Here is a 21489-nt window from a genome sequence, read left to right on the forward strand (position 1 = left end):
TAACTTCCAAGTTCATACTGACTCAATTCGAGAGTTCGTGGAAATTCAATCCAGTTTTCTGAGAACACCCAGTTTGGCCGGCTTATCCTCTTTAAAAATGCTGCACAGTTTCGATATCTCTCCTTCGTTTTTTAGTTGCTTACAGTAAAAGAGTCTCATTTGGAAAGCTATTAAGTCTGCGAATGTTTGAAGTTTATACAAGATTCACCAGGGAACGCTTTTCCACGTCGGGTAATAAAACAAGCCTCCTCAAAGCAATTTAAACGTCTAGAGCCTCTAGAAAGCAATTTAAACTGTCGGTGCTCAACCAGGTTTCCCTGCTGATTGAGTCTTAAGCACTAAGCGGCGAGCCCTCCAAAATGCGCGCCTCGACCATGATTTAATTGCTCATAGTCGCGGTTGGATTCGAAGTTGGTGACTACTTGCCACTTGCTTCCGTAACAACTACTACAGGCTACTCCACTAAAGCAAACTGGTATTCGAGCGGCTCGTAATGTACAATACAATGATCTTTTCAGCCCTAATGCATACCTCGGGGACTTAGATTCTTAAAAGAAAAATTGCGAACCCTTAGCCGCGTGCGAGAAGAGCATCCTTCCACCAATTTTGGCCACTTACAGGAGCGTGGACGGGTCGAAGACTAAGGAATGATGAAATCTATGGACTATATCATGACTGACTGGTTAAATCTACTGAATAGGCTGCAGTGAGGGGTTCACCTAGCCCTAATATCGGTGAAGATTGAATAGGATATTTTTTTCCCATGAAAAGGAATTACATGAAACAAAATATAGAAAATGTTCCATCTCTTCTCTATTGGCGGATTAAATCTGAGTCCTTTTTATCTATAATACAGACGTTTACTAAAACCGAATTGTTATAGTACAGAAGATAATGGCAATTTTTTTAAAAAGTAGGTTGACCTCATGGTGTAAGAGGTGAAATCATTTAAAGCCACTTTCTACTGACCGTTATATAAAACTGCAAAGATATTGGTCTTTCTTCGATCAACAACAATTTTATTTTAACAAATCTTACAAGTAATAAATTCCAACAATAATATAATTTTAATATCTCCATAGTTAAAGCAATTTATCTACTTAAAACAATAGATAGGAAACTATGTATGAAATAATCACAGCCATTAGTGTCTCTGAGGAACGAATACTCTCACTTCCAGACCTTGCATTAAAGGAAGCCTCTTTTATTTGCTTTATGCACAATTTGTTCAGATGCATTGTTGGACCAAAGCATCCTGCATAGCTCAGAACATAAGCAATATAATTTTGCTCAAACACTCCTCGAATTAAGTGGGCGCCAGGACCATACGCATACACTGGGACATCCTCACCCCCATGAGTTTCATCTTTCAAAGGAAATGCAGCCAAGTGCCGATAGTTCGGCGCATCCCTTTCTTTCGCATCAATATTTTGTACACTAACCCAAGTTCCGAAATTTCCTGTCGACTTATTTGCTGAACCATCTAATCTGTGATAATGGAATCCAGGACCATTTGCATATGTTATCGTTTCGTAAGGAACAACATTATCTTTGTTGCCAAAGCCAAGGATATCGTTCCCACGTTTCGGGTAGCCATTGAGAGTCATTGCATGAGAATGATCAGCAGTTACAACGATTAACGTTTCGTCAGATTCTGTTCTTTTCATAGCTAACGAAATAGCCTCATCCATTTCTAGGAGTTCTTCGAGAGCAGCCTTTGCGTAATTTTGATGATGTGCTTGATCTATTCTCCCGCCTTCTACTACCAGAACAAATCCTCTTGATTCTGGTCGGATCAGAACGTCGAGCGCTTTGTCTACCATAACTGGAAGTGAAGGTTCACGGTCTACCTGCCGGCCAACTTTAAATGTGATATGATTATTTGAGAAAATTCCCATAAGATGATCAGTTTCCTTTGCGTCCATAGAGAGAAGATCGTTTTTGTTCAAAGCGAGCACTCTGTTTGGGCTCAAATCTAACCACTCATCTGTCAAATTTCGCCCATCGCGTCTACTACAAACATTTTCCGAAGGACCCTTGAATAATTCATTTGGGGGTTCTTCTTCAATTGCGCCTAGTGGGGATTTTCCGCCTCCCAATATTACGTTTAAACGTCTGCCAGGTAAATCTTCCACAAGCTGTCTGCCAATATCTTTGTAAATACCAGTACTTTCTTCAGGAATCTCCCCATCGCATTCCCAATCACGGTCGTGAATATTTGAGTAAAGCGATGCTGGGGTAGCGTGCGTTATCCGAGTAGTAGTAACTATTCCAGTGCGTTTGCCAACACTCTGCGCCCAGTCCAAGAGCGAAGTTAGCCTTCCTCTCTCAGAGTTTTTAGGGTGAGTTGTATTGTCCATTCCTAGTACTCCGTACCTTGTTTTAACACCACAGAAAATAGCTGTGGCTGTACCGGCTGAATCGGGAACTTGTTTGTCAACGTTATAGGTCTGAAAATATCAGATGAGAATATTTTCAATTTACTTACACCCGACAATTTTGAATCACATTCAAAAATTATATACTGAAAGCTTGAATTTTTTCCCTTCTATTTACAGAACAAAAGGAAGAACTTACCTTAGCTAATCCAGTGTATGGAAAATCATCAAAAACTAAAGAAGCTTCCTCTCCTGACCCCCCATTGGTTTGTCCTTTGTAGATTCTTCCAGCTGTAATAGTCGTCATACCCATACCATCGCCAATAAAAACAATAATGTTTTTGGCAAGTACATCGGTTTTAGGGCCAAGGGAGGTGGCTAAAATTTTCTTTAAATGGTTTTCTCCCTGCTCTCGCCAAAAATGCATATCTGTTGGGGGAAAATAAATAGAATGAGAATATTTGGTGATATTCAAACTAACTAAATAAAGAAACTAAATAAATGTAAATGTATGTATGTATGTAAACGTAAAATAAATATTAGAAAACTTGTAAATTATTTGTTATGAATACGTAGGTAATAGTAAGTACTATATGTATATATTTATAAGCTCCGGTAAAAAATCCAGCTATTTTCATCGCATCATGCAGGAGCCGTATATTAATGACCAAGTTAATCGGAAATTATGGAGGGGTACCTAACATCTGCCGAAGAAAATTTGAAGCACTATTAAACAAGTCGGAAAACCGCAAGTTGGACGCTTCAGTTAAGAAAGGTTTTCTGTATTTCTTTCATAAAAACATTTAAGTGAACATTTGTCCCATTAGCAACTAGCACGTAATATATGCATATGTGAGAATATCTACTTTGGCGTGATCATCATCATCATCAACGGCGCAACAACCGGTATCCGATGTAGGTCTGCCTTAATAAGGAACTGCCTCGTCTTCTTTTTCTACCATAGATATTGCCCTCATACACTTTCCGGGCTGGATCATCCACATCCATACGGATTAAATGACCCGCCCACCGTAACATAGCCGGATTTTATCCACAACCTGACGGTCATGGTATCGCTCATAGATTTCGTCGTTATGTAGGCTACGGAATCGTCCATGCTTATGTAGTGGGCCAAAAATTCTTCGGAGGATTCTACTCTCGAACGCGGCCCAGAGTTCGCAATTCCGATGTGGGGGATGATTTTAAAGAAGATCGTACCTCTTGCATTTACCTCAGCATCACGGACCACTTTCTCGACGGCCAGGTTAAGGAGGACACATGGTAGGACATCCCCTTGTCGTAGACCATTGTTGATGTCAAATGGTCTTCAGAATGATCCCGCTGCTTTTATCTGTTCTCGCACATTAGTCAGGGTCAGCGGAGTCAGTCTTATCAATTTCGTCGGGATACCGAATTATCTCATGGCCGTGTACAGGTTTACCCTGGCTATACTATCATAGGCGGCTTTAAAGTCGATGAGCAGATGGTGCAACTGTTGTTTATATTCCAACAGTTTTTCCATCACTTGCCGCACAGAGAAAATCTGATCAGTTGCTGACTTGCCTGGGGTGAAGCCACTTTGGTATGGGCCAATGATGTTCTGGGCGTATGGGGCTATCCGGCCTAGGAAGATAGAGGAGAATATCTCAGCAGCGTGATACCTCTATAATTGCTGCACTGTGTTATATCTCCCTTTTTATGTATGAGACTGGTAATGCCTCGTCAGGCATTGATTCGCTGTCCCATACCTTGAGCACAAGTTGATGAACCACTTGGTGTAACTGGTCGCCTCCATATTTAACCAATTCGGCTGTAATTCCATCGGCTCCTGGCGACTTATGATTTTAAGCCGATGAATTGCACGAACTGTTTCTCCTATACTTGGTGGTGGCAGTATTTGTCCATCGTCCTCAGTTGGCGAGAGCTCCAACTCGCCGATGTTCTAGTTGTTCAGTAGCTCATCAAAGTACTCAACCCATCGCTCCAATATGCCCATTCTGTCGGAAATCAGATTCCCCTCTTTGTCTCGGCAGGATGAACATCGTGGTGTATAAGGCTTCATCCTGCTGACTTGTAGGTAAAACTTTCGCGCCTGGTGCGGTTGCTCCCTGTACTTTGCTAGTTCATAGTCTTGTTGGTTCTGCCAGGCTTTAGAAAAATGTCAGGCGATGACGGCTTTACAGTTTCTTACCAGGGCAGAGGCAAATCGTCAGGCGGGCCTCACCTCTGCCCTGGGAGCGACGTGACCGAGATGGCTCCCAGATGTTAAATGCTCCTTTATATAATTCGCAAAACCCAACATGACTACGAATTGTATTGAGCGCAAATTCGCCTTATTGATTTTACGAAAGTTTACTCACGGCTCGGATTGGAACGAGCATACTGATCTACGGCTGAGATCCTGTCGACACCACCAACTAGCTGTGGAAGGAGATGAAAATCGACAGTCCGACGGAGAGCGACGAACCCCTTAGGAAACAGATAATGCTGAGAGCAAAGGTAGATAAATTTTAAACACTCGAAGTGCGCGTAAGCCAGCTAATCTGGTGGTCTTCCATCTAAAGGAGGACTTTGAAGTCGCATTATTTCAGGAACCCAGGATTCTCAGAACTAATAAAGTGCTCTAAAACAAATTTTACAATTTATTTTACGGCATAAGCGACACTTAGGGGAAAGATCTATAGCTTTTATCCTCGCCAGGTGCAAACTTTCACGCCGTTCGTGTTCGAGACGTGAATTCCTGCAATCAGCGCAGAAGAAATCAACATGAATTCGTTGAGCTACACATGCAATACAAGAACGCGAGGAAAAAATTGCAAGTAGCTATCACGCAAGCAAGCAAATCCCAACATTTCAAGCGGATGTGTACTGAAGTTGACTCTGATCCATAGGGTGGCACCTACAGGTCTGTAATGTCGTCACTGAAAGGCATGCGCTCCTCACCGATTACCTGTCCTAAATTACTAGAAAACAAAATGCACAATATCTTCCCAGAGGATGTGAACTATACAAATCTGCCTAAAGTACATGTTAACCCCGGCGAAATTCCTGTAGTGGTAGAAGAGGAAATTCTAAATGCAGGGAGGAAATTCACTGGAAATAAGACCCCAGAGCCAGATGAAATCCCGAATATCGCCCTGAAAGTGGCAGCCAGGACAGCACCAGGTATGTTTGCCCAAGTTTTTACAGCATGCCTTAGAGAAGGAGAATTCCTTGAACAATGGAAGCTGCTAAAGTTGATACTTATTCCGAAGCCAGGTGAACTATTGGGTGACCCCTCCTCATATCGACCGATATGTGAACAACATCAGGAGAATTAGCATATGTACTGGCAGGGACAATCCCCAGACTTCTTGGCGAATGATGGTATCTATAACAAAATGTATGCAATCGGAGAGTCTTTTGTCTATATGTTCATAACGGATTTGCAAGAAAGGAATTTGTTAATAAACTAGTAATTATGAAGAACACTGTTAGGATCATGATGTTTATGTTCAACATCTTGACTTAATTTAAATTATTTCGACTATTTAACTATTATTACAAACAATTGCCAAAAAAAATATCTCATTATGCGGCCATCTGATATTTGCATAATTTTTTAGTACCCAAATTCTGCTCTAAATGAATTTACATATTCTCACTTTGACAAACTTCTACTGCGATAGGTAATCTTGACGACAATGAACCTAATATATACTCAGATTTGTTAGCACTTCATATATTCATCGTATAGCGTCAAATATTATCATATTCTGTACTAACACTTTCCATAATTAATGTTACATCAGGTACTTTTATTTGATTAATTTAAGTATTTTTTAATAGACAGGAGGATTATTTATTGGCCTTCAAATCAGCCGCCACTATTGTTTGAATATAACATTTTTATTTAAAGAAGGGAAGTAATGTTTCATCTAAAACATAAACAATGTTGTGCAGTAATTAACTACTTTGTTAGTTAGTAGAACAGTATTTAAATAAATTATTAATTAACTACTGATGAATTATTTAATAACGCATAACACACCAATGCATTTGATTATGTTTTGCACTACGGTACCGCACTGGTCAACTCGAAGAAGAATAAGGATAGGAGAATACAACTTTGAGACCGTTGACAATTTCTCCTATCTAAGGTCGAAAATCACAACCGATAAAAACTACGATGATGAAATCCGCGCACGGTTGTTGTCAGCCAACAGAGCCTATTTCAGCTTACAAAGACTGTTCCGCTCGAAACGTCTTGCCATAGGGTCAAAGCTCTTACTGTACAAGACTATGATCTTGCCAGTCCTCGTGTATTCCTCGGAAACTTGGGTTCTTAGCAAGAAAAATTGCGAACTCTTGACCGAGTTCGAGAGAAGAATCCTCCGAAGAATTTTTGGCCCCCTACATGAGGATGGACGATTCCGTAGCCTACACAATGACGAAATCTATGTTTGTGGATAAAATCCGGCTCAATAGGTTACGGTGGGCGGGTCACTTAATCCATATGGATGAGGATGATCCCACCCGGAAAGTCTATAAGGGCAATATCTATGGTAGAAAAAGAAGACGAGGCAGACCCTGCCTAAGATGGAGCGATAGCGTAGGTCAGGACGCCAGACAGCTTCTAGGGATATCGAATTGGTGGACCTCGGCGCAAAACCGGGATGTCTGGAGTTCCTTATTAAGGCAGGCCTAGACCGGATACCGGTTGTTGCGCCGTTGATGATGATGATATAGGTGATTGAATTTTTTTAAGTACAGAATATGAAATTATGTAAAATTGTCTATTATACTTTTTTTTTTAAATTTAAATAATAATAATATAATAATATTTAATATTTAAATAATAATGTATGTATACAGTGTAGTACAGTGAGTACTACGTTTTTGTGGGGGCGATGGATTACAATGCAATATTTTCTTCATACATTTCATAAATTTCTCCCAGGAATATTGTGATGTATCAAATAAAGGTTGTCGATTATTATCTTTTAAAACATGTCCTAGATTTAAGTTCAGTGTTGAAACTCTTTAAGTATAAATTTAAAGTGAACTAAGACTCGCTCTTAAAAATTACCCAATAGAAAAACGACCATAATTTCTCTTTATGAAATTAGAGCCCCAGTAAAAAATTATTTCCAATCACATACGATATTCGAACCTTTGGTGAAAATTTTGTTGTCACTACTAAAGTTACGTATGGCAAAATGATGCTTTTGTAGGAATTCACTGCATACTAAGGCAGTAGTTTCCTAAGATCTGCTACTTCCACTTATACCGAAATCCCAGGGAATCTGAAGTCATTCTCAGAGATTATGAGGAGGGACTTATCATTAAGATTCCGAAGAAAAAAGCAAATCATAATCGACTTACGGCGCCTTTACATTTTCACCACTGTATGAAAATGTGTAGTGTTGACCACAGTAGATCTACTATAGGCAGTACCCTTACAAAAATGACCCCACTTGCAAATGTGCTTGCAGAAGCTTATCTGTGCACATCAGAGACGCTAAACAAGGAAAAGGCATAATCTTCGTCAAATCGTTTTGGTAAGAGAGAGATCGGTGAGCTTTTGCTATTCTGGTACTACGGCGTGCTTACCCATATAGCAAAAAGTTGTTTGACATATTCACTTTTACATAAGCAAAAACTTGCCAATCTCACCAATGCATTGGCAAGTCCGGGCGGTATGTCAAACACAGCTGATCGGATTTTCGTTACATCTCGCTCATGCTCAAGGGCAAAACAATTTGAAATCGTGTGTACTCGCACTGATTTCCCCCCTTGAGGGGCAAGGGGGAGTGAGGTAGCTGTCTAGTATCTAACTGTGGTGTTGACCATATTGGACTTCTCGCTGAGTTCGGACTTTCACTCAAATTTGAGCTCCCATGTGCGGGTGGTAGAATCTTACGGAAAGTGTTATATTGTTGTGAAGTTTTAAATTAAGTTGTCATCTTGTGTTATTATTTGTAAAAATTGAGTATTCAGATTTATAAGCCAACCAGCGATTTTGCTACGCTTATCTGAAAAGTTATGGCAAATACCACAAAACAATTTTCAAAATAAAACTAGGCAATCTGTGAGCATTTGTGAAACCGGACTGACTGGTGTTTCACGTCCAACATGTGTGAAGTTACTGGCTGGTATATTTTGAAAGCTAATGTAACCTCCTTAAGGAAAATAGGCGAAAACTTACAGTTCACTACAGTAGCTTCAGTCACGCTGCTCAGAGGGCAAAGGTGAGGCAGCGTCTGACGATTTGCCTCGACCCTGGTAAGAAACCGTAATGACGGCACCTAATATTTTGAAAATTTGGGTGCTAAGCCCTAAACGAGGGGTCCGTGTACCAAAACAAGAGGGAGTAAGTTGCTCCTCATTTGGTCCGGCCCGGCATCAAGTTTATGCGGACTTAGGACGCCGAAATCCAACTATTGTTAATAAAATTATAGAAGGTCAAAATTGTGTATTTCGTGTCAATTTCTCGCACTCTAAAACGTGTACGACGACAACTCATATGAACTGCCGGGTTGGAGTTGGAGGTACACATATGAAGGAATATTTTGAATTTTCAGGTATGTCTGAATGGGTGTGTGTACATAGGAAATCTTTCACACAAGACGAACATAAAACTTTTATAACTGGATCATCCAGCTTCCAATTTTCCGACTTGTTTTTTTCTGCAGGGAGTTGTATCTAGCCAAGCTCTGTTGGCAATGTAAGTCCGAATGAATCATTTAGTTATGCCCCTTTCTCCTCCTTCTACCCTTCATAGAAATTACTATCTTCTTCATTAATCCCAACTTGGTAGCCGTCTCATGAGGTCGGGACGGCCGACCGTGCCACATTCTCATGGACACCAAAAAAGAGAGTACTATGATGACATAATGGAGACAGGTATTAACGATGACTTGAAACAAGTGTAGAAGAAAGAGTTCGTGCAATTCATCGGCATCAAAATCATAAGTCACCAGGAGCCTATGGAATTACAGCCGAATTACTTAAATATAGAGGCTACCAATTACAACAAGTGGTTCATCAACTTGTGCTCAAGGTGTGGGATAGCGAATCAATGCCTGATGATTGCCAAAGAGGCATTATCTGTCTCATACATAAAAAGGGAGATATAACACAGTGCAGCAATTATAGAGGTATCACGTTGCTGAGATATTCTTCTCTGTCTTGCCAGGCCAGATAGCCCCATACGCCCAGAACATCATTGGCCCATACCAAAGAAGCTTCACCCCAGGCAAATCAGCAACAGATGATTTTCTCTCTGCAGCAAGCGATAGAAAAACTGTTGAATATGGACGACAGTTGCACCATCTGTTTATCGACTTTAAAGCCGCCTATGATAGCATAGCCGGGGTAAAACTGTACACGACCATGAGAGAATTCGGTATCCCGACGAAATTGATAAGACTGACTACGCTGACCCTGGCCAATGTGCGTGGCCAGATAAAAGCAGCAGGATCACCCTCCAGACCATTCGACATAAACAACGGTCTACGACATGGGGATGTCCGATCATGCATCCTGTTTACGATGGCCCTCGAGAAAGTGATCCGTGATGCTGAGGTAAATGCAAGAGGTACAATCCTCTTTAAGTCCACCCAACTACTGGCCTATGCTGACGATATCGACATCATGGGAAGAACCAGTACAACTACAACGGTCATCCAGATCGAGCAGGCGGCGATAGGCGCGCGAGATCTTGGGCTGCACATCAATGCAGGCAAGACAAAATATATGGTTGCAACGTCAGCACCGAAGGCGAACCAACCAACAACCCCAAACCGCATTGGTCAACCAGGAAGAATAAGGATAGGAGAATACATTTTGAGACCGTTGACAATTTCTCCTATCTATGGTCGAAAATCACAACCGATAACAGCTACGATGATGAAATCCGCGCACGGTTGTTGGCTACCTACAGAGTCAATTTTAGCTTACAAAAACTGTTCCGCTCGAAACGTCTCACCATAGGGTCAGAGCTCTTACTGTACAAGACAATGATCTTGCCAGTTCTCATGTATTCCTCGGAGACTTGGGTTCTCAGTAAGAAACATTGTGAACTCTTGGCCTCGTTCGAGAGAAGGATTGTCCGAAAAATTTTTGGTCCCCTATATGAGGATGGACGATTCCATAGCCTACACAATGACGAAATCTATGAGCGATACCATGACCGTCCGGTTGTGGATAAAATCCGGCTGAATAGGTTACGGTGGGCGGGTCACTTAATCCGTATGGATGAGGATGATCCCACCCGGAAAGTCTATAAGGGCAATATCTATGGCAGAAAAAGAATACGAGGCAGACCCTGCCTGAGATGGAGCGATGGCGTCAGGACGCCAGACAGCTTCTAGGGATATCGAATTGGTGGAGTTCGGCGCAAAACCGGGATGTCTGGAGTTCCTTATTAAGGCAGGCCTAGACCGGATACCGGCTGTTGCACCGTTGATGATGCTGATGAAACTTTTCAGAAGCTACGGCGGTATCTTTCCTTATAGCAATACAGAGGTAACGTAAGCCCAGTGTACTACTCAACTTGACGCTGGTATTGAGATTTCTGCATTTCCAAATCTTAGACAAAACAACGAACTGAATCCTGCTCTGTTAATATCTTGGTTATGCATTGACATCCTCGCTCTTCTGCTCAATAACATAGACAGGAAGAGTGTGAGGAAGCCTTGGTTTAGTTGTTGAAGAATTATGTAACTTACTGTATTCGCGAGCGTTCACAGTTCCCACATTTCCACCAAAATTGGTGTTAATCGCTATAACCGTCTACAACAATAATACGTGTGAGAGACAGACAGTAGACGGATTTTAATAAGGTTTTGTTTTAGACAAAACCTTAAAAAGAGCTCCATATGAACTAGTCTTTGAATGAAAAAAGAGACTACTACACCGTTATTTCAAGAGTTATAGCAGCCGAGGTAGAAAATGAAGAAAATCATTAGCTGAAGCTTGTGACATACGAGGATTAAATGAAAAATTTTACCGATAACAAACGGTAGGAACTCCAATAAAGCACTGAGCTTGAATTTGATCAAGTGACATATTATATTAGTTAGTAGTTATCAATCATAATTGTTAATTGCTTGTCTAGTTAACTGCTATCTTTCAATTAGCAAAAACTTAAGTAATAACTAGTAATTAAAAAGATAATTGCCAATGTTCGACTAATAACTACATCAGTATCTGAGACCAAATAATGAATAGAATCTTTGATTGACGGAACTTTATCAATAAAAATGATCTTCATAAAGGCGGACATAATAATGAGATGATATAACACAGTGCCTTTGTCATCTGGTGACGTTGCATATATTTCCTATATTCTTCATATAAAGTCTAAAATCTTCATATGGGAAGCGGCTGATATGCCGCGTAATTGAATAGCCACATTAATTGTAGTTTCTAGAATGCAAATTTTTCCAAAGTGGTAAAGAACAAGTAGGAAAGAAGTAATTACGCAAAAATTCTCAATTTGCGATTCAAATCCATAGAGCTCAATCAAAGAGCTGATGGCGATCCATCGACTGGAGTATCTATTGGACGCGGGGGAAATTATAAGTGCTTTTTTGGCAAAGCAATGTTTCGACGGGAAAATTAATCAATTTTACTATTTGAGGAAAAAGGATAGTTTTTACATCTTTGTAACCAGGTTTCATTCATTCCCTATTTGTATTTTTCGTGTTGTAGATGCACTTACAATTAAAACTATATTTCATAAAAATACAATGAGGTATCTCAAATATTTCAAGTACATGTGTACAAACGAACAGAGAACGCAAACATCATTCAGATTGCTTTTATTATTATAGCGCTTTAGGCCTATGACGATGTTGTCGTCATTGCCAGAATATCAATTTACTTGTATTCTCTAACTTGAAAAATTTTCCAAGTCAACTCTGTACTCCAACATATGATAACCGCTCGAACCTCTTCCAATTTGCAGAGGTATCTCAATAGCTTAACAATGCTAGCAAAATATGAGTACGTCGATGAATTCATTTAAGTCATACTTAAATTAGTCTAACAATATGTAGATCCAGAATGTAAACAAGCGCAGTTTCTATTGCCACTTGAAATACCTCCTGAGTTAGTTATGATAACAAAACCTCAACGAAAAGCACGCGATTTTCGAAAAAAGTGAGATTTTCTTTCTTATGAAAATGCACCGGTGAAGAGAACATACAATATGACTTTTTTTCAGAAATAGTGACTGACGGTTTCGTTCAGAGCAGAGCCTCACCAGTGCAATTATTAGACATTCGTAAATATGAAATGAGTCTGAATTACATTGTGCCATAAACCCCGGGTTTACGCATAAGTTAGACGAAACCGAGACAATTTTGATTCAAGGATGAGAGCGAGGCAGATGATAAGACACTGTTACACGAATCGCAATTTCTTCCCAAAATGATTAAGTAAAGTTCTTTATCAAACGGATGGGACACAGGACTCTTTCAATCTCAAAAAAATGTCAAGTCTTTTTCCGGGAAACGAAAAGTGGGAAAGAACGGGTTTTAGTTACTTTTATCCTTTCTCCATCGATCGTCATATCCACTTATATTTCATTAAAGTTGGATGGAACATGTAATAAAGGAATGAAGCAGAGTCTATATAAATTCTTTCAATTTTGAGTTAACCATACCATCGAAGACGCCTCCGTCGCAATTTTTCCATGATCGGTTCAACTCCATATCGATTGTGGATATACTCAATTTTGGATGTGATCGTGGCACCTTAGGTATCAAGTCCAACGCAATATTTTTATCTCCATTACCACAAGACGGCGTTCATTGTGCTTTCTGGTCAATCACTACTCAAAACCATAGAGGGTAGCAGGGCGGATGGCGCTTCGGAAAATTTTGAAATTAAGATGTTCGTTGATACTTCCTTCACAAAGAACGTCAGTTGTGGAACGCCACTTCATCCAAGTTGCAGAAATGCGTGAAGCAACTTTATAACGCCGTTCTCCAACAGCTGACAGCCCTTATCCGAGATATTAAAGCCCACAGTTCTTGGTAGGTTACTGCCACTGACAGTGATAGTGCCTCTTTCATCGGGGTCGGTCATCAAAAATAATGTTTAATTTCGATTCAGTGTGTGTCAGACCGTGTTACATGAGGCGATTATCCCTTTTTTGAACAAGTTGAGAGATCAGCTTTATTATGAGACGTGAGGAAAATATAATTTGCATAAAGCAGTGTATAGGACGCTGGACGTTGGATGTCCCGTGTGACAGCGTCCATAATAAAAACAAAGAGGAATTGTGAGAGGGCGCTTCCTTGATGAACTCCGACAGAGGTAGGAAGCGGTTTTGATACACCCACAATATTTCAAAAGTTAATTTTCTGATCGTGGTAGTGCAATTCAATCCGTAGCTCACGCTCAACGTCAAATCTGCAAATCCGGGAATGCTGTGTAAAGAGGCGTGTGCGCTGCGCCAGTAGTTTCACAGTTCTTTACAAACCCGCCTTGACGATGGTTGATGAATCGCTTATCGGTGACCCCGAAGGACGGTGACGCAAAGTGCGTGTGCCCGCAAAATCGACTACAACCTTGCCACCCTCAATTTTATTTTTCCTCTTCAGCCTTTCTCCCGTTCAGAGGCGGTATCGGCTCATCTTTGTCAGTTGCGCCATTTTGCTCTTTCATGTGGCGGATTTAGATGGAATCATCTAGCTGAGCAAGCCAACATTGATTTGGCTGGTTGGTTGCTTCCTTTCGACTGCGTTGTTTAGACCAATCTTAGCAAGTGAGTTTTTATCAGCGCGAATTAAATATCCACACCATCGGTGCAGCTCTGTATCAATCACGGCCCGCTACCGTCATTGCGTGTTCCAAACCCTTTTGCACCATGGCACCTGTTCCTGTGTGCCGTTTCACCCACACATCAGCAGGCACGTTTTAGAGTTTTGTGCCGAGAAGTTGTGATAAGGCGCCTTTTTCGGTATCAGGTCGACCTGTATGGGATGAATAGTGCAGTCAACGGACATAATAGTGAGCCTAATCAACCTTCCCTCAAATTGCCCGACTTCTTTATGGCATCACGGAAACTCTCCGAGATGGCGATGCGAACATAATATTGAGAATATGGGCTACGACGTTTTAAGTCGTAAATTTTGATAGTACACCATTGAATTTCTTGTAGAGCCCAAATATCAATGCGTATTTTTCGAAGGGCCCTTGGAAGTTCGTCGGTTTTTCAGTGTAGACACTTGTTGTTTTTGCTCGGATTAGTTTACCTACGTCCTGACGCCGTACGTGTATTAAGAATCCTTGGTCATTTCAATATTGAAGTTCAACCAAATACCTTTCTAGTGAGTGGTAATATGATAAAATGTTTTGCCTGCTTACATTTAATTGGTGATTATGACACCGCTTGTTAAATTAGCTTTACATGAGCGTGCGGCAGAATTGTGCGGTGCCCTAAAATGATTATGCGGCACTTCATAGCTATACTCTCTTCATAAAATGCGGCTTTTGGTATGGAGCACATCAACTCTGCTAGTAAATGCTGTTGTTATGTTAGATGAAAAACGAACGTTAGTATTTGGCATATTAGCTTGAAGCCAACACACCATCTGTGAAAACCAATTCTGTTTAAAAGCCACAGATGAAACTCTACGGCCACAATATACAGCGACAAACCCGGCAACGAAAAGGATACAACGTCGTGTTTGAAGAAATAAATAGAACATTATGCACCTGCGCGTACCAGGTAAATACCGTAATATCAGCCTAATTCACGTTCACGTCTCTATTGAGAACTCTATCCCTGATGACGAGCAACCTTTTTTGGAGGAGTAGAACGAACCCCCGAAATTTTTCCATTGGAATGACATTAAAATTCTGCATTCTACAACCCTGGAACTCATAGAGAGGATTATCGGGAGCTCCAACGGGCTAAAAACCATTTCGCAGACAGGAAGAAGAAGTTTTATAAACACGACTAATCTGTGAAATCGGTAAACATTGAACATAGCCGCATTTCAGGCAAATGTCATCTACAACCAAATGGACGTGTTATAACGATGTAATGTGATGGATTGCTTAATAGTTGTCCCACAGAGTTGAAGGCCCTGATTTCATATCGCAAACTGGACGACATAATACTGATACTACCCCTAACCATCAAATATCGAACAATCCACATATTAAAAAATTACATTTACGTCATGAAGCTAATAAAATATAGTGACAACCAGCTTCATCAACTAGCGTTGAAGTCAATTTTTTACTGACAATTTCGCTCATCAAGGAACAAGTAAATTCATCAAACCTTTGCCCTGCGGAGCACCGCGGTCGAAAGGGGCCACACAGGATAGAGGTGAGGCAGCGCCTGGGAAGTTAATTCGTCTGTGAACTACCCTGTTTCTAGTTAAATTGCTTCTTGCCACGGAAACAAAGGAACTACTCTATCCGTATACCGGAAAAGATATTAGTGCCGAAGCTATGAGCCAACGAAAGAACAACAAATTGTGTACTTCTAGGATCAACTTAAGGCGGGTTTTCCGGTGAATTTCTAAAACGTGGTAATATATTATTACTAACTTTATTTGTGCAGATATTGCGCTGGGATGTATTTTGAGGCCTAGGTATCTTGTAGGTGTATCACGGTGATTTTTTTTTTTCAATTTTTTCCATCGGAAAGGTTCTAAGAATGAGAACTATTTCACACACACATTTTGAGCCTTGCCTCGAGTAAATCGAGTGTGAGAGACAATTTTAATATGGTTTCTTTTCATACAAATAGCTTAAAGAAGGGCATCACCGTATATAGCAATGGTACAAGCATACTATTGTTAGATGTATTTGTCCCTATTCTTCCCTTCCTTTTTATTTCATTGGCTTCAGATCCACTTACCCAAGCTCATGAGGAAATTCGACATTCCAAAAAAATCAATTAAAGTGATTAGGCTTACTATGACCACTCGACGAGACCAAATAAAATCGCCGTCTACAACATCCGTGTCGAGCGGGATGGGATTGAGACATGAATTACTGTGTAGCCACAATAAAATAGCGCGCCTATTATTATTACAACTAGGAGATATCTGAAATCCCTTCGAAAAAATGATCAGAAACATCAAAGAAAATCCTGCCAAACCACGTTAACAGTTTCCGCCAACAGATTCCAAATATGTACTAGAATACTTTGCATGTCCAAAATGAACCTCAAAGTTTAGAAAAAAAAAAACTTTTATCAAGAGTCCTTAACATTTGAAAACTCGCCAGATGGTGGCTTATTGTTAATTTCAAAGTGAAACCTTTCACCACCTTGTTAACGGGCTCGTCTCGGTTACATCGGGTTCACCACTTTTTGTTGGCTTGACCCGCGTACAGTCAAGAAATACTTTAATTACTGTCTAGCGCATCTAGCCACCGTTGCTTCGGTCGGCCTATATCGGTGTTTAAGTCTGTGGATTATGTGATTATATCGTTGAAGATGAAGCTTTCAAACGACCGCATGTATAGGTGCTGCTGGGACTCTGCATTCCTGCCCACAGATGATCTTAATGCACTTCTAAACCTCCCTCCTAGTTCCCCACATTCTTTTGACGGAGGTTCACCACCTGCGCCAAGAAGGATTTGCCTTGGGAGAAGTCTTGTGCCAGATGTGTGCGAATACCTACGACGGTCTGAACAGGGAACTGATCCATAAGGGACTCCGCATAGCCTACAATTCACATTGTCGAAACTCTGGAGTAGAAGCATAGACCCTAAGGCACTTCGTTTGCAATTACAGAGCTCTAGCTAGAGCCTAAAGAAACCATTCTTTGGACCTCAGAGGGATCTCTAGATGCAAGTTGGTAGAGCTGCTGTCCCCCGTGAGGGGTTACACAGGAGTTTCGGTTAAAGGAGTTTGTGGCATCAAAACAACACACCACAACGCTAATTAGGCTTCCCGGAGCGGCCGCTGATATGTACTTGCCATACCATTGAAGTTATTTCACCACCATTGACTGAAAGTACCGATCCGATATACTTAAGTCACTTAGTACTAGGCGGTCGTCGAAAAGTATGTTTTATTCAGTTTCAGCCACAGAATGGTGATTATTCCATTCTTGAACGAGTTGTTCCAGTACAGCTTTATTGTGTGCACGCTGCATAGTGGATATCTAGTACGACAGTGCCCATAACATAAACAAAGAGGAAAACAGTGAAGAATGCATGGCCAACCCGACAAAACTAGAAAAACATTCTAAAGTTACAGCCTGAATGATGCTGTTTTCCTTAGCAGAATGGTCATTTAACGTAAGATTCACATATTGATACAAATGCAAGATATTGGAATTGGTTACGACTGTTGTTGCAGGTCTTCTTTAACCTTCATGTCAATCTCTAAGTGTCATCAAAGTATTCGCTCTGAAACAATATCCAAAGGGGAGCATCGTTACCGTATGTCTCAGAAATTCGTGGACATGTTGAAATGAAAGCATAATAAGGACGATAAGTTCATTACTGGCTATGATGCCCAGTAGAACCTAGAATCCTGGAGTAACCAATAGCAGCGTCATCTAAAATAAATGGTACTGAATAGTAGGGGAGCAGCGCAGGTTCCTTGGCATATTCTTAGGTGTGCGAAAACACATCGTCAAGAATCGTATGTGCAAATGAGACGCTAGGTCCTATATTTTTTTGTTGTTGTTCTTTTTCCTGTTAGGGCATCAACAATTCAAAAGTATTAGGTTGCATATGAAATGGCCGATTTGCCAATCAAGTGAAATTAGTTGCGATTTTGGTGTATCAAACCACCACCAGTTGGCCCTGTTGGTGTCGGATAGTGAATTATAAATACTCCTACATTTAATCAAGGAGTCATTTTAGTTTTGACCATCGTTGTGATAACAGTGAATGATAAGGAAAAAAGGATGGAAAATAGCCAAAAAGTATACTTTTTCTGTATAAGTTCACACTCGGTCATAAAGCATCGGAAGCGACCAAGAACATTAATAGCGCATTTGGAGCTGATACGGTAAGCGCACGAACTACACGACGGTGGTTCGAAAAATTCCGGTCAGGCGAAGCAAACCTGCAAAATGAGCCACATGGACATCCAGGACCATCGATTGATAACGACGAGCTGCGTGTGTTAGGTGAATCCGACACACGTCAGTCTATGAGGAACATTGCAGAGAAACTGGGCGTATACTATTCGACAGTTTCCCGGCACTTGCAACAACTTGGAAAGGTGAAAAAGTTCGACAAATGGGTACCACAAGCCCTTACGGAGCAAAACGTGGCGCTTCGAATGGATATTTGCAGTTCTTTACTCTCCCGCAACAGAAGCAACCCCTTTTTGCGCAGAATAGTGACATGTGATGAAAACTGGAACCGATCAGCGCCACCGAAGCATATACCCAAACCGAGCCCCCATCCGAAGAAGGTAATGGTGACTGTTTGGTGGTCTACAGTTGGGGTTATCTACAATTTTTTTGGCACCTGGAGAAACGATAAATGCACAGAAATACTGTACCCAACTCGAGGAAATGCACCAAAAATTGAGTAGTCAACGGCCGAGATTGGTCAACACAGTTGGTGTGATACTCCTTCATGGCAATGCACGACCACATGTATCCAAAAAACGGTTCAAACCGCTGAACGACTTGCAGTATGAGACTCGGCCTCATCCACGATATTCACCGGACCTTTCGTGAACCGACTACCACTTTTTTAAGCATTTGGATCATTTTTGACGTAAAGACAATTTAGGAACGAAGAGGCTGTCAAAATTGCCTTCAACGAATTTATCAACGCCCGACAGTTGGACTTCTACGAAACTGGCATACATGCTCTTGAATCTAGTTGGAAGAAGTATTTTGAATCGACTGGCACCTATTTTGATTAAATAAATAAATTTTTGTAAGCTTTACAGTCGTTTCAAATTTTAGTACCAAAACGGCCATTTCATTTGCAACAACCTAAGAGTTAAGTACAGTCACTAGTGGTTTGTAGATGGGTTTCGATTAACCTCCTCCATTGGGAATTGCGAATCTGTAGTATTTAAAACTTGGGTCCTTGAATGTATGCCACTGTATCATTTAAAGTACGGAAAAAGGAGGCAGAGTTCAACATCCTTGAAAGTTTCACTGACTTAAAATTGGGTGTTGGGCATAGTTTCACTGTTCAGATATTATCATTATAATATAGAATGTAGACTAACAAAATCTTAAGCGGGCTTCTAGCTCTATTCACAACAATCCGACTAACCTGAATCGAATTGGAAAGAAATCTGTATTCACTATTACAGATATCATGTTAGAGAATACCCAATAAAAAATCTGACAATTTTATTTCTCCACTTTAACGAATTTACTGTTACCGCTAATCAATGATTATGAAATTATATTCGTACCTTCCGTCCTTTTGACTCTGTTTATGAACGATTTGCAAAGTGAGTGATTTGGTAACAAACTACTGATTATAAATAGGATCAACACCTTTAGGGTCATGATATTTGTCTTCAACATCTTGATTTAATTCAAATTATTTTGACTATTTTAATTACTATCACAAACAAATGCACAAACAAAAAATCACTTTATGCAGCCATCTGATATTTGCACGATCTTTTAGTAAACGAATTCTGCTCCGAATGAACTTATTCTCACTTTGACAGACTTCTACTGTGATATTAGATTCTTGACGGCTAAGAACCCAACATCTGCCTAGATTTGTTAGCACTTCAATTTATATATTCATCGTATCGTGACGAATATTATCATAGTCGACATTTACATTTCAGTTATCTTTTTTTAATTAATGTCACATCAGCTACTTTTATTTACTTAATTTAGGTATGCTTTTAATCGAAACAAAAATAGACAGAATTCTTGTTTATTCATCTCCAAATCAACCGCCACTATTATTTGAATATTTTTATCTAAACTGGAGAAATAATGTTACATCTATGTGGGAAGGTACGTGCCACTGTTACGGAGTAGCTGGAAATAAAAATATCTGCTTTCAAAGAGAGGAGTGTTAAACAGATTTATCTATTCTGTAGCACAAAATTTAATTGCATCACCACCTGACATTCGTTAATATATCTCTGTTATCACGTTTCATTCACTTACTGTTTGTACTTTCCGTACTGTAGGCATACCTACAATCCGTGTACAACTGGTACTATATATCTTATGAATACAATGAGGTGATCTCAAATATTTCAAGTACATGCACACAAAAGATGCAGTGGGTTAAACTGAACTGAGAACACAAATATCATTCACATAATTTTTATCATTGTGGCGCTCTAGACTTACGACGACCTTTTCATCATTTTGCAGAACATTAATGCATTCTCCTGCTTAGAAAATTTTCCGAGTCTTCTACGTATTGCAACATATGAAAGCTACACGAACCTGCTTCAATTTACAGGGTCCATCAATAGCTCAACAATGCTTGCAAAATACGAGTACGTTGGTGGAGCCATTTAAGTCATACTCAAATTAGTCTAACAATACCCAGTTTCAGAACGTAAATAAGCACAGTTTCTATTGCCTATTAGCTATGATACAAAGCCTCTACAAGGAAGATGTAGTATTCTGAGAAAATAAGATTTATTACTTTTATGAAAACCCATTTATTGAGTACATAAAAAAATGTAAGTTATGCATCGGAAAGTAGGAAGTAGAAAAAAAGATTTTGGTTACTATTACCCTTTCTTGATTGCCCCCAATCCCTTTCAATGGGATGGAATGTTTATATACAAATTGCGCAGAATTAAAGGTTGTACCCTAATCATCCTAGAGAAAAGTAAATAAAACGGAGACGAAATAAATATCAGTTTCGAAGTTCATATGGCAATATCTATATAAACTCTTCATTTTTGTGACTTCTACAGTATATTCTTCATAAGTGAGTCTTCTACGACATACCCAATTTGCTTCCCAATCATTAAGCTTTCATCATTTGTAAAAAGAAATTTACGTTAAACTTTGACCCATCTTTAGGAAACATTAACTGATAAGGATCGCAATATTAGTATGATTGTTGCAGACTAGTAGATTGTTAGCATCCTTTTGCTTTGATTCTTCTTCTTTTTCTTCAGCCCCCCAGCCCCTTTCATCGTTGTCAAAAAATCAAAGATGGTGAGAAAACA

At 40.1% G+C, this 21489-nt stretch overlaps 1 protein-coding gene across 1 annotated transcript; it reads right to left on the bottom strand.

The window, feature by feature from the left end:
- Window positions 1-995: 995 nt before the first annotated feature.
- On the bottom strand, window positions 996-20564 carry LOC119652750 (alkaline phosphatase 4). Its single transcript, XM_038057049.1, has 3 exons — window positions 19741-20564; window positions 2578-2807; window positions 996-2450 (listed from the first exon to the last, which is right to left on the bottom strand). Exons 1-3 carry the CDS (start codon window positions 19853-19855, stop codon window positions 1101-1103), a joined length of 1695 nt encoding a protein of 564 aa, XP_037912977.1. The 5' UTR covers window positions 19856-20564; the 3' UTR covers window positions 996-1100.
- Window positions 20565-21489: the final 925 nt, after the last annotated feature.

Source organism: Hermetia illucens, chromosome 3, assembly GCF_905115235.1.
Source record: "Hermetia illucens chromosome 3, iHerIll2.2.curated.20191125, whole genome shotgun sequence".
NCBI classification, from domain to species: domain Eukaryota; kingdom Metazoa; phylum Arthropoda; class Insecta; order Diptera; family Stratiomyidae; genus Hermetia; species Hermetia illucens.